Genomic DNA, 14,200 nt, shown 5'->3' with positions numbered 1-14,200 from the left:
CTGGAAATTGGTCTGTGCAGGAAGGGGGTTTAAGTGGTTGAAATAAATAAAAATTGACTTTAGAAGCACTTCATGGAGGTTATTTATCAAAGGTACAGAGTACAAAAAATGGTGCAGATCTGCACAGCATCCAATCGGATTCCAGGTTTTATCGCCAAAGCCTAATTGAACAAGTTGAAGCTAGAAGCTGATTGGTTACCATGCACAGCTACGCCAGATTCTGAGTCCACCAGTCTTAGTAAATCTCCCCCAATACGTTACAGAACATCGGGCGATGTACTGTGCTGGTTCTACTGAAAATTGTCACTAATATTCTGTAGAAAGAACGTCTGCGGCAGCCAGAGGGTTAAACACACAATGATGGGACTAATTGGTCCTCCTCCTCCTTGGGGTCATTGTCCAATGGAGATACAGGAATACAGGAGCGGGCAAGGGGGCGGGGCCGCACAGCGATGGGTTTCCCTATTGGCTGTCACATAGGAAGCTGTGTGTAGGATCCCGTGTAGATCGGAGCTGTGCACGGTCCTGACATCATGGCATCGGCTGGCAGTGCTGCCTCTGCCCACTTCCAGAGAGCCAGCCTGTTGTGGATGGCGCTCATCACCCTGTCTATGGGGTTCTTCGCAGTAAGAGGGGAGGAGGGGGGAGGGGTGGTGATCGATCATTCCATAGTCCGCACATTGGAGGCTGTGTGTAGTGGGGGGGGGGGGGGGTCACGTGATGACATTCCACCGTATAGCACCCCTATAGGAATACTAGGAATAGGTGACACGCTGTACTCACACCTCATGACATACATGCCTTATCTCTATAGGGGCGATCATCATATACAACGTGTGTCACACACACACACTCACTGACACTTCTCTCATCAGGGGGTCACCCCACAGTCATTGGCAGGCCTGGATTTCCTGTAATGTGTCTATAGGTGACAGGCAGCGAATACACACACATAGAGAGACACACATACAAACACACAGAGACACACACACAGACAGACTGACACACACACACACACTCGGACAGAGACACACACACATTCACACAGACAGAGACACACTCGCACACAGACAGAGACACGCACACACTCACACAGACAGAGACACGCACACACTCACACAGACAGAGACACGCACACACTCACACAGACAGAGACACGCACACACTCACACAGACAGAGACACGCACACACTCACACAGACAGAGACACACGCACACACTCATAGACAGAGACACACACACATACACACACTCGCACAGACAGAGACACACAGACACGCACACACTCACACAGACACGCACACACTCACACAGACACGCACACACTCACACAGACACGCACACACTCACACAGACACGCACACACTCACACAGACACGCACACACTCACACAGACACGCACACACTCACACAGACACGCACACAGACACGCACACACACATGCACACACTCGCACAGACAGAGACGCACACACTCGCACAGACAGAGACACAAACAGAGACACGCACGCACGCACTCACACAGACAGACACACACACGCATTCGCACAGACAGAGACACACACACATGCACACACTCGCACAGACAGAGACACACACTCACACAGACAGACACTCACACACTCTCTTTATTTTCCAACATGCATCTCATCCCAGGTGATTTACTCATCATTACAACAGTCTAATGGCCCATACACATGATGCGAAAATCAGAAGAAAAATACAGCTTTTGAAGCAATCGTGCGATAATCAGATCGTTAGTACACAGCTTTCAAAAGATTGTCCAATCAGGTTGCATAGCGTATGCTCAGCTTGAAGCCTCATCCACACGATCTGAAAATTGTCTGTTTAGTTTTTAGTTTTTTTCGCATTTAGTCTCATATTGAACACAAAGAGTTTACGAAAATTCTCATACGACAGATTAAAAAATCGGAAGTGATGTCATGTATTTGTATTTTCGAACGACAACTGTACTGATTAAATGAAAAGCGTACAATCTTTGTATCGTATGGGGAAAAATGTTCTTGCTTGTCCGATCAGATAATATTGAATGAACTGTCATGATTGGCTCTCAAAGGCTGTGTACTAGCGATCCAATTGTCGTACCATCATTTTGAAAGTGGTACATATCCCCCCCGATTTTCGGATCCTGTGTACAGCCCTTTAGCTGCACTCTCCAGGTCACAGCAGGAGTCCGGTGTGTCCCGTTCAGTTTCAGATCCGATTGCAGCCAGAATTTTTGGCTGAATTTAGACCTGAAAATGACCAAAAGACGCACAGGACTCCCGCAATTCACACTGGAGCCGCTGTGGAGGAATGTGAACCGGCGCCATAGAGAGCCAGTCACAATCTTGCTATAGAAATTGGATGCAGATTTCCACCGCATCCAATTCGCATAGGTGTGAAACCTTGAGCTCACCACACACATTACAATATGCTTTGGTCAATCTGTAGTTGATTGTAGGGTCATTCTACTGGGGGCCATATATGCTTCGATTGTTTTCTGCGGTTCATTCAAAGCGATCGAATCCCGTAATACCGTAGCATAACTCCCCTTCTGGTCGTTTTAGGGCCTGTGTGTGCGTGTGCAAAAGGGGGAAAAAAAAGGTGACTTTTTTTTAATTTTATTATATATATATATATATATATATATATATATATATATATATATATATATATATATATATATAAAATTTACTCTGCTATAAAACATAACCAAATAAAAAAAAAAAAAATAGACAATTGAATTTCTTGATAAATTTAGGCCAGTATTTATTATGCTACATATTTTTGGTAAAATCTCAATAAGCATTTATTATTATTATTATTATTATTATTATTATTATTATACAGGATTTATATAACGCCAACAGTTTTTCAGCACTTTGCAATGTTAGGGCAGGGTACCTGGTTTACAGTGGGACTTCCTGTCCCACTTCCTCTTTCCGACTTCTGGCTGCCTAGGTGACTCCTCCTCTCCCGACAATATTTTGGGACACGTCACGCCCCCACACTCACTCTTGATTGGATTGTGCAAAAGTTATAGCATCTACAAACTATAGGATATACAGTATACTGGATTTTTTTTTTTTTTTTTTAGACTGGTAATGGCAGCAATCAGCGACTTATAGCAGGACTGCAATATTGTGGCGAACAATCAGACGTTAACTGACCCTTGTGACACTAATACAGTGATCAGTGCTAAAAATATGCACTGTCACTGTACTAATGACACTGGCTGGGAAGGAATTTACATCTAGGGTCATCAGAGTTAAATGTGTGCCTAGCCAGTGTTTTTGTGTTCTATGTGAGGTACTTTTACTAAGGGAAAAGATGGATTTCATTCCCTGCTTTGCAGGGATTTAAAACCCGTTATAAGTTACAATAGTATCTTAAAGATCTAAATCCACTTCCCCCTGTGTGGCATATCGTTCAAATGGGTTTTCGACTATAGATTGATTTATTCCAGTCATAAAATCGATCGTTTATTGACGTGAGTATGGAACAATAGCTCTGCCAATAGCTTTATGTTGTGAAGACCTGTGTGATTGGATAGAAGTTGATCAGATTATATAGGTTCTTCCTCGTTTTGGTGAAGTTAATTGTTCAATCGAATTGTAGGGTATATGGCCACCCTTAGGCCCTGTTCATATCTGACAATTTGGGACCGCAGGCAGAATCGCTGCGATTCTGCCCACAATTCCAGTGCGAGTGTGGCAAAACGCACCTTGCGTGCCATTCATTTTTATTGGCATCTCAAACATGGTGCGGTTTTGCCGTGGTAAACCACATCATGCAAAGTTTGTTGCCCCAAAAGAAGCTCCTGCATCTTTTTGGGTGACAAGTGTTGCACAATGCAGTTTGCAGAGTGACAATCGCTGTAAAACCTTCGCCGCGTTTTGAGGTGCCATTAAAAGTGAATGACAACTAAACAATGGCGATGCATTTTGCCACGACTGCATTGCAATTTTTGAATCGCGGATAGAATTGTGGTATTTCTGTCTGCGATTTCCAAATCGTTAGGTCTGAACGGGGGGGGGGGGGGGTCCCAAACGTGACTACACACGTGTGTCGATACGATCATGCAGTGTGACCATAATGATTCAATGGAATAAAAACTGCAAACCACAGAATCATAGACGTCATTCTATCAATTTTATGAGCCCTCTTTTCAATTTCCACATGCAATTTGGGTAGGGAACCTTGGCTCTCCAGCTGTTTTGAAACTACAAATCCCATCATGCCTCTGCCTCTAGGAGTCATGCCTGTGATTGTTAGGGCTGGTTCACACTGCGGGCGATGCGAGGCGACACGACTTGCCTCGCCGCAATCTGACAAGTCGCCCCCGTTCTGTACAATGGAACCGTTCTGAGAGGAGCGACTCGAGTCGCTCCGACTCAGAAAAAAGGTTCCTGTACTACTTCTGGGCGACCTCGGGGCGACCTGCATTGACTTCTATACAGAAGTCATTTGCAAATCGCCGCTGAGGTCGCGGCAGGTCGCGGCGAGGCAAGTCGGTGTCGCCTCGCATCGCCCGCAGTGTGAACCGGCCCTTAGGGTCTTGAAATGTCTGATGGGATTTGTAGTTTCAAAACAGCTGGAGAGCCGAGGTTCCCTACCCCTTTATTTACTAAAGCAGGAGAGTGCAAAATCGGGCTCACTTCTGCCTAGAAACCAATGAGCTTCCAGGTTGTATTACCAAAGCTTAACCTCCCTGGCGGTATGATTCAGTCTGGATTTAGGTGCTGAAAGCGGTACAATTATTTTGCATGGAAATTTGACGTTTTACGTTGTAGGCCTGTAATTCTTAGGAATAACTCACTTAAATCTGTCCAAACCAGAGTCTAGTAAACATCCCGGGTATGATAAAGTTTGAAAAACAAAATCATAAATTTAAATATAATAAATAACTAATTATACCAAATTATAATATAATAATAATAATAATATAAAAAGAATTATTCAATAATGTAATCAAATCAAAAACACTGAATTTTTGCTCAGTTGCAGAATTGTCACTGTCATTACTTTTCAGTATTTGATGACGGATCTCCCCACAAATCGCTATCCCTCAATTCTGCGAGTGATTACAATTTACAGTTTTGGTTGCTATGGACAATCTCCAGTTTCCAGGCAGAAAGAACAGTTTTTATAATATAAAACTGCATGCAGGACACTGGGCAGACCTCTAGGGACAAAAGGGATGTGAAATGATTACATACAGCAATGTAATCTGTAAGATTACATTATACTGTATGTAATGTGTGTGTTTTACTTTTTGAATTTGGCGCCGTTCTCAGTCCCCGTGCGTCGCAGCGTTCACAGGGAACGGAACTCGGCTCCATGATAGATCGATCGGAGGACGAGACGCTCACACTGCGGGGAGACATCGCTGGATCCAGGGGAGAAGATAAGTATACTCATCCTGGATCCAGCGATGTGATCCCGAGTCTGGCTCGGGGGTTACCGCTAATGGTTCTGAATTTTCATCCCGAGCCAGACTCGGGAATACCGCCAGGGAGGTTAAGCTTTGGCAATAAAACCTGGAAGCTGATTGGTTTCTATGCAGAAGTGAGAATGATTTTGCACTCTCCATCTTTAATAAATAAACCCCTTAGTGCTGTTAAAGCGGAGGTCCACCCTAAAGGGGACCTTCCGCTCATCGGAACCCTCCCCCCCTCCGGCGCCACAATTGGCACCTTTCAGGGGGGAGGGGGGTGCAGATACCTGTACAGTACAGGTATCTGCACCCACTTCCAGGATAGCTCTCTGCGGAAAGGGGCATACATTACGCCCCTTTCCGAAGGTCCCCCGCTGCCTGCTGGGAAACACACAGATCCCAGAGGCAGCGGGTCCATTCTTATTGCGCAGCGCGACTCGCGCATGCGCAGTAGGGAACCGGGAAATGAAGCCGAAAGGCTCCACTTCCTGATTCCCATACCCAAGATGGCGGCGGCAGCACCCGAGAGACGATCGAGAGATCGGCTTCGGGTGCCGACGTCGCAGGCGCGCTGGACAGGTAAGTGTCACTATTTTAAAAGTCAGCAGCTGCAGTATTTGTAGCTGCTGGCTTTTAAAAAAAAAAAAAAAAACGCGGAGTCCCGCTTTAACTGAGCCAAGTACACACTATCGAGGGATTGCTTTGTTCATATTTCATGTCAGGGGTTTTGCAACCACTTAAAGTGGGTTCCTGCAGCCTCATAGGACAGTCAAGGGTGAATGGAAAAACTCCTTCTACAAGCTTTAACCAGACACTGATAGAAGTCACAAGACTGCTATATACTGCTGATAAAAAAGGGTATTTAGCAGTTTATATTTAATAAAATAATTGCATTTCCATGTTCTGTGTACTGTGGGAGACCAGATATAGTGAATGCAGGGTCCTGGGTTTAGTAACACTAAGTCCTTTGGATAAATTATTCTTTTGAATTAAAATGACGTTACTTGCTCCCTTGTAATGTGCCTGCCTATTTAACATGCACAAATAAGATCTGAGAGATTCCTTTGTTTCTTTTTTTAGTGGACGGTATTCTGGCCAACGAAGGTTCCATATGAGCATCTCGGACCTCTCGGAACATTCGTTCAGTATCTGGTGAAGAATCACTATAGCACCTTGTTTAACGGGTAACCTTCTATTCAATACTATTATTTCTCACCAGCGGTATCGCTAACAAGATTTAACTGGAATGGTAGCTTCATTTTCATGAAGGTCAGAGTATTTTTAGGCTTTAAGTAGAAGTCCTGGCAGTTTTTTCACCTGTAGGAATTCCTATGTTCAAAAAGTCAGCGGGGGGGATTTATGGAGGGTGTTTCAGACACCCTTTAGAATTCCATTGGGGAGTATAGGTGTTCGAGTCCAATGAATTTTTATTATTTTTTCAAAGTTTTATTGGATTTCATGTTTTTTTTTTTTTTTTTTTTTTTAATTGAAGACCGTTTTGTGGAGGATCTTCCTCCTTCTTTTTTTATTTTTTAAAGGTTGCAGGCATGTCTGATGGACGTAGTGGCCTATGTGAACATAAATGGAAGGAGAAGGGTTTAGGGTGGGATAAGGGGAGTATAGAAGGGGGAGGGAGACAAATGGAAGAGGAATGGCGCCTTCTAAGTGCAGTAAAACGGTACATTTTAATAAAATTTTAAAAATCAATACACTCACAAAAGTGGTTCATAGATGGGCATTGTAATAATTTCAGCATCCGCTAGTTGCCGTCAGAGAGGAGAGACCATCAGCTGTAAATCCGGCAGAGGGATAGATGATGTGGATGGTCCCAGGCCCGGAAACACCGCCGGATACGATGTTTCCGGTGGTCGTGGAGCGCAAACACTAGGCACCAGCGCTGGCGGGGATCGGCGTCACTTCCGGGTTAGCGGGAGGAGCTTGCATTTGGGACATGAGCGTCCCTTTTTCAGGCTGTATTAGAAGGGGTAGGGAGATGAAGGTTATTTTGGGGGCCCAAAACCTCCCTAAAAAGATTTGGAGACCGGGCCATCTGAGTGCATAAGATATGAAAGCGGTGGCTTCGTTTGGGGAATAATAAAAGGACACCTACCTGTCCAGGGATCCAGTGCTGTCCCTTAGTTCTTCATTAGCCTTTGAGCTCCCAGGTCCGACATCCTAACTGTGGGCAAATGGCTATTCTGCTTTTGGTTACCCACTGTGCATGCGCATGCTTTGTGAATGGCCCCGCAGTCTTCTGGGACCTGTGTCCTAGAAGACTGCGAGGGGGAGGTTGTATTGACTGGAGTGGCAAAATAGTAACAGTGGGTGCCAGGTGAGCTGGAATTTGTTATTCTGCTCATCGAGTGGCTTGGTTATCCCCCATCTTGCAGCCAATGTTCAATTCTCTACACCAGTCTTGTACAGTGGGCATAAGTGTGCCTGGGCACACCCTAATCACTACATACAAGGCCGATTTCCCCCTACTGCCCGGGCTTGCCCCGGACCAATCGGCAGCCAAAGGACCAGGCCCCTTTTTGCGATTCGGCACAGCGTCACTTTAACTGACAATTGCGCAGTCGTACGACCTGGCTCCCAAACAAAATTAACAAAATTGACGCCCCCTTTTTCCCCACAAATAGAGCTTTCTTTTGGTGGTATTTAATCACCTCCTGCGGTTTTTATTTTTTGCGCTATAAACAAAATTGTTTGAGAAAAATTCAATATTTTTTTTTTTTTTTGTGACTGCGACATTATGGCGGACACATCAGACATTTTTGGGACCATTGTCATTTATACAGCAATCAGTGCTATTTAAATGCCTGTGTAAATGACACTGGCAGTGAAGGAGTTAACCACTAGGGGGCAGTGTACGGGTTATGTATGACATGTTTTTATTTTTATTTATTTTTTATTGTAGGGTGGCATGGCCTGGCATGTGACGTCACTGATCGTCTTTCCCTATGAAAGGGAACAGACGATCGGTGACAGCCACACTAGGAAGCACGGGGAGAGGTTTGTTTACACAGACCTCTCCTCGTTCTTCAGCTCTGTGACCCGATCGCGGGACACCAGCAGCGATCGGGTCCGCTGGTCCCGCGGCCACAGTCACGGAGCTCAGCGCGCTCCCAACCCACAGCTGGGCACTTGCAGAGCAACGTACAAGTACGTGCTTGTGCCCAGCCGTGCCATTCTGCCGATATGTGCAGGAGGCTGTCTTTAAGTGGTTAAGCCCCATACACACTATCAGATTTTCTGCTGATTTTTATTTATTTATTTTCCTTCAGATTTCCCAAAAACCATATAATATGAGGTCAAACCTTAGAAGTTTCAAAGTGTATGCAATCAGGCAGGCCCTTGCACTACATGGTTTTGGTAAATCTGAAGACAAAAATCTGCCAAAAATCTGATAGTGTGTATGGAGCTTAACTCTCCTCTCCTCCCAGCTGCTGCGAGGGATGTCTCAGGATGGAGAGTGGGGAAAGGGGCTGGTAAATATGTCTTTTTCCAGCACTTTCCTTTTCTAAGTGAACACACTTGTGTTTATTCATAACTGAAGCATAGTAAACAGTTTACTATGAATCAGTTTGTGAATGAACAGGAAGCCGCTTGGCACAGAGCACTTCCCATTCATTCACTGTCCCAAGCAGATGAGGCTGCAGAGAGAGGCGTGTGTGTTTGAGTTTTGGAGTGCACACCTTAATGTAATAGGCTGCGCAACACCTATGACAGTGTTGGTGTATGATGATGTATGATTGTTTCCAGAATTTTGGAGTCCTTATTCTAGCAGTATTAATCAGATAATTGAGTATGGACTTTTTATATTTTCATTTGGGTCCATATTGCACCAATGCAGAAGGAAGTAGATGGGGTTGACCATAAGGTTGTTTATCTGTTACCCTGTTTCCCCGAAAATAAGACCTAGCGCGATTGTCGATGATGGCTGCAAAATAAGCCCTTCCCTGTTTCTCCAAAAATGAGCCCTACCCTGAAAATAAGACCTACCATGTTTCTTCCGAAAATGAGCCCTACCTTGAAAATAAGACCTACAAGGACTTTAACTAGGGCTTATTTGGGGGGTAGGGCTTATATTGCAGCCATCACCGACAATCACACTAGGTCTTATTTTCGGGGAAACTGGGTAGTTGGATAGAGATAATGTTTGCCAAGATGGTCCAAAATAGGGGAGTACCTTCAGATATAGAGCACAGTGGGATGTTCCTGGGAACATTTTGTGAAGTTTTGCTGGAGTATCGTACCAACGGGATAAAAATATTGCAGCCGGAGTCTTGTGTACAGTAGATCAAGGCTAATATAAGCAGCATAAGGGTTCAAAGTAGTAAATGTTGACTGAGAGATTGAAGTTCCACTTTGATCTGGGAGATTTATCTGTAACAGGGCAATGTTCATTGGCATGGACAGCAGGAAAAGTGTGTGTGTGTGTGTGTGTGTGTGTGTGTGTGTGTGTGTGTGTGTGTGTGTGTCATGATTTTATTTTTTATTTTGTTTTTTTATTTTTTTGATAAATACGTTTTGCAATGGTACTTGTCTAACTATACTTTTAGCACGGTTATACTTTAGAGCAGTGGTCATCAACTCTGTCCTCGGGGCCCACTAACAGGCCAGGTTTGCAAGATAACTGAAATACATCACAGGTGATATCATTTGCTGCTCGGTGATTGCAGTATTCTAGTCCGCATCTCCCCAAGGTAATACATAAAACCTGGCCTGTTAGGCTACTTTCACACTGGGGCGTTGTGCGCGCTGGTGGTAAAGCGTTGTTTTAGCGCCACTATTCTGGCAGTTTTAACCCCCGTGGCAAAAAAAGTGTTAAAACAACCCGCAAAGCAGCACTTTGCAAGCGGGTTTGCAGCGCTGCCCCATTGTTTTCAATGGGAAGGGGTGTTTTAGGAGTGGTAAATGCAGCGCTCCAAAGATGCGGGTACAGGACTTTTTTTTTTTTTTTTTTTGACCGCCCTGCAAGCGCACCGTTACAGTGTGAAAGCCCCCCGGGGTTTCACACTAGAAACAGCAGCGGCTGTTTCAGGGCGCTATTTTTAGCACTTTAGCGCCTCAGTGTGAAAGCAGTCTTAGTGGGCCCTGAGGACAGGGTTGATGGCCGCTGCTTTAGAGAGACTCTGTTGCCAGAACCTTAATTTCATTATTAAGTCTTACCATTAGACTATATTTGCACGTATTTTCTGTATTGCGATTCACTAGTAAGAGCTTCTTAGGCCAGCCATACACAGTTCGAACCGTTAATGGGCAGGCTGAATGTACCAAGTTGATTAACCACTTGCTTACTGGGCACTTAAACCCCCTCCTATCCAGACCAATTTTCAGCTTTCAGCGCTGTTGCACTTTTAATGACAATTGCGCGGGCATACAACACTGTACCCAAATGAAATTTTTGTTCCCCCCCAAATAAAGCTTTCTTTTGGTGGTATTTGATCACCTGTGCATTTTTTATTTTATTTTTTTATGTAAAAAGACTGAATTCAAAAAAAAAATATATATATATATATTTTTCATTTTGTTTTAAAATTTTATAAACTGTGTATTTTTTGTCCATCATTGATGTACGCTGATGAGCACTGTTATAAATGAGGCATAATTGCCTCTTGCTTTTCGTGATCGATGTCCCTTTTAAGATGATTGGCTTTTTTTTTTTTTTTTTTTTTTTTCTCCTCCACTGCGTGATGGGGGAAAAAAAAAAAAAACGATCACCGAACTTTTGTTTACATCATGTGATCAGCTGTCATTGGCTGACAGCTGATCACATGGTAAGGGGCCGGGACAGACCCCTTACTTAGATCAGTGATCACCCGAGTCTCAGTGATCGCAGGGCGCGTGCGCAGTGGAGGCCGTCATATGACGGCCTCCCGGAAATTCGCATCCACGCTGTGGCCGTCATTTGGCCATAGCGTGGATGCCAGGAGGTTAATGGATGAACTTGGTACAACCAGCCTGACAGTTTCTCTTGCGAATTATCTCTAGTGGCTGCTATAGCTGCTACTGAGAATGTTTGTTTTCTTCCGGCAAGGACGGCTTCCCCTCCCCCCACATTATACAGAAGATAACTTTACTGGTTAAACTTTTATCACTTACACGCAGTCTGTTCCAGTGAAAAATTGTTACAATGTTTATACTTAACCACTTCCCGCCCGCACTATAGCCGAAAGATGGCTACAGCGCGGACGCTATCTGCCAGGAGGGCGTCCCTGGACGTCCTCCTATTTACATCCGCAATGCGTGCACCTGAGAGCGCGCATCAGGGAAGTTCTGTGCTGGCTGTGTCCCTCGGACACAGCCAGTCACAGATCGCTGTAAACGGCCAATCACAGCGGCCGTTTACAGCGTGTCCAATGAGAGATGATCTCATATGTAAACCTATGAGATCATCTCTCAGCGCCGCTCTCCCTCCTCACACAGACAGCGTGTAAGGAGGGAGAGATGAATGGCTGCAGCAGCTGTACGTTTAAAAAAAAAAAAAAAAAGTAAAATAAACTGCCATCTGCCCCCAGTGCCACCTGTCAGTGCCATTTGTCGTCAGTGTCACGTGTCATCTGTTATCAGCGTCACGTGTCATCGGTACCATGTATTAGTGCCATCTGTCATCAGTGCCATCTGTCATCAGTGTCACGTGTCATTGTCCTGGTGCTCCAGGGCCTTCAAAAGTGTAATAGGTAGTCAACAATTTAGATGTGTAATTTATGCTCCTAGAACACATGACGGCGCTCCCTGCATGTTGGGTCTCTCTAAGTGGCCAGGCTGTGAAAGTCCCACACGTGGTATTGTAATACTCAGGAGGAGTAGCAGAATTTATTTTGGGGTGTCATTTGTGGTATACACATGCCCTGTGAGAGAAATAACCTATTACAATGACAATTTTGTGGAAAAAAAATCTTAATTTTGCAAAGAATTGTGGGGAAAAATGACATCAAAAACCTCACCATTCCTCTTACTAAATACCTTGAAATGTCTACTTTCAAAAAAGGGGTCATTTGGGGGGTATTTGTACTTTCCTGACTTGTTCGGGTCACAAGAAGCGAGATAGGCCACCAGTACATCAGATGTGATAAATTTTGTGCGATTCGCACCACAGCTTGTAGACTCTCTAACTTTCACAAAGACCAAACAATATCCACTAATTTGGGTTATTTTAATAAAGATATGTAGCAGTATAAATTGTGGCCAAAATTTATGAAGAAAAATTAATAATTTGCATAATTTTATCACAGAAACAAAGAAAAATTTCTTGTTTTTTTTTTTTTTTTTTCAAAATTTTCCGTCTTTTTTTCATAGCGCAAAAAATAAAAACCCCAGAGGTGATCAAATACCACCAAAAGAAAGCTCTATTTGTGGGGAAAAAAAAAGGACAAAAATTTATTTGGGTACAATGATGCATGACTGAGTAATTGTCATTCAAAGTGTCAGAGCAACGAAAGCTGAAAATTGGTCTGGGCAGGAGGGGTGTTTAAAGTGGTTGTAAACACTTACAACACACTTTGACCTACAGGTAAGCCTAGATTAAGGCTTACCTGTAGGTCCAAGAAATATCTCCTAAACCTACATGTTTTAGGAGATATTTGCCAAAAAACATGCGCCGTAGACAGCGGCACGCAGGCGCACTGAGTGCGGCACCGTCAACAGCGATATGCCGCGTGTGGCGGCTCCCGTGCGCATGCGCGGGAGTGACGTCATCGCGGCTTCGCCAAATGACAGTGGTGGAGCGGCGAGACCCACCGAGAAGATGGATGCGCCGGACTACAGGGGACAGCAGTGACATCGCTGGCTCCTGTGTCAGGTAAGTCGCACATAATGGACTACTATGTGATGCATAGTAGTCCATTATGCTTTACCTTTGCAGGGAATGAAAGAGGAAGTAAACCCATCAGGGTTTACTTCCTCTTTAAGTGCCCAGTAGGTAAGTGGTTAAGTTCAACTGATAAAGAATGTTGTTATTCTGAGCAGACTGCCCAGTTTTTTTATCTTCCTTTCTTTTGATGGCTGTGGCTTCAGAAGAGCAGGGAGAATTCTTTGCATAGAAAGAATTGTGAAACACTTTTGTCAAGATTGCGATAACGATTCTTGATGATTAATTGTGCAGCTCTAGGTGAAGTGTGGCCAAACTGTGTATCCAATGACTGATATCTCTGTATGAGTACCGTGCAGTATATGGGGTTGGGGGGGGAGGTATTAAGATGGTATATGGCTGGGTCACAACTCCATTGGTATGGGTGGGGTAGCTATGCGACTTCTAAAGGAAACACGCACTGAACTCTTAGATCTGCCTTCCTATCTGATTCCTATCCTTGCCTGCTTTATTTGGGTTAGCAGTTATGATTTTTTTTTTTTTTTTACTGAAATGCTTGTTTTAAATTACATGAATTTTAAAGTACAAACAGCATGTTATAATTTGGTGTGCTCCCTTTTCCAGCTTAGTTTTTGTGGCAAAGGTGATGTAGAGAATTCATATAAATAGAAGTGCTCTTTACCCTCTTCTAGCAAAATCAGATAGGAAGGCAGATCTAAGAGTTCAGTGCCTGTTTTGTACAAAGTGCTCCTCACCTTTGGACCCAAATTACTGAACTCCAAGGTGGGTTCATTTTAAGCATTCCAGGAAGAAAGGAAATTGTAAACAACACTGATTTGATAGATCCTATATACATTATTAGAGATTTCCTCCCAGATCTAAAAACCTAAAGTACAGCCAAAGCTCTTCTGTCCCGACTTCTCCTGTGGGTCAGAGGAGTGCACTTAT

The 14,200-nt window shown here is 44.1% G+C and overlaps 1 protein-coding gene across 1 annotated transcript in view; it reads left to right on the top strand.

The window, feature by feature from the left end:
- The first annotated feature begins 457 nt into the window (after positions 1-457).
- Positions 458-14,200, top strand: part of TMEM254 (transmembrane protein 254) — a 30,246-nt gene continuing 16,503 nt past the window's right edge. Inside the window, exons 1-2 of the mRNA XM_077453966.1 lie at positions 458-626; positions 6,520-6,623. Coding sequence (XP_077310092.1) covers positions 534-626; positions 6,520-6,623 — 197 coding nt within the window. The 5' untranslated portion in view covers positions 458-533. The remainder of the gene's footprint in view (positions 627-6,519; positions 6,624-14,200) is intronic.

The sequence above is a fragment of the Lithobates pipiens genome, unplaced genomic scaffold, assembly GCF_037356315.1.
Source record: "Lithobates pipiens isolate NorthernLeopardFrog02 unplaced genomic scaffold, aLitPip1_a1.2 Scaffold_25, whole genome shotgun sequence".
NCBI lineage: Eukaryota > Metazoa > Chordata > Amphibia > Anura > Ranidae > Lithobates > Lithobates pipiens.
This window is presented reverse-complemented; position numbering and strand designations above follow the sequence as displayed.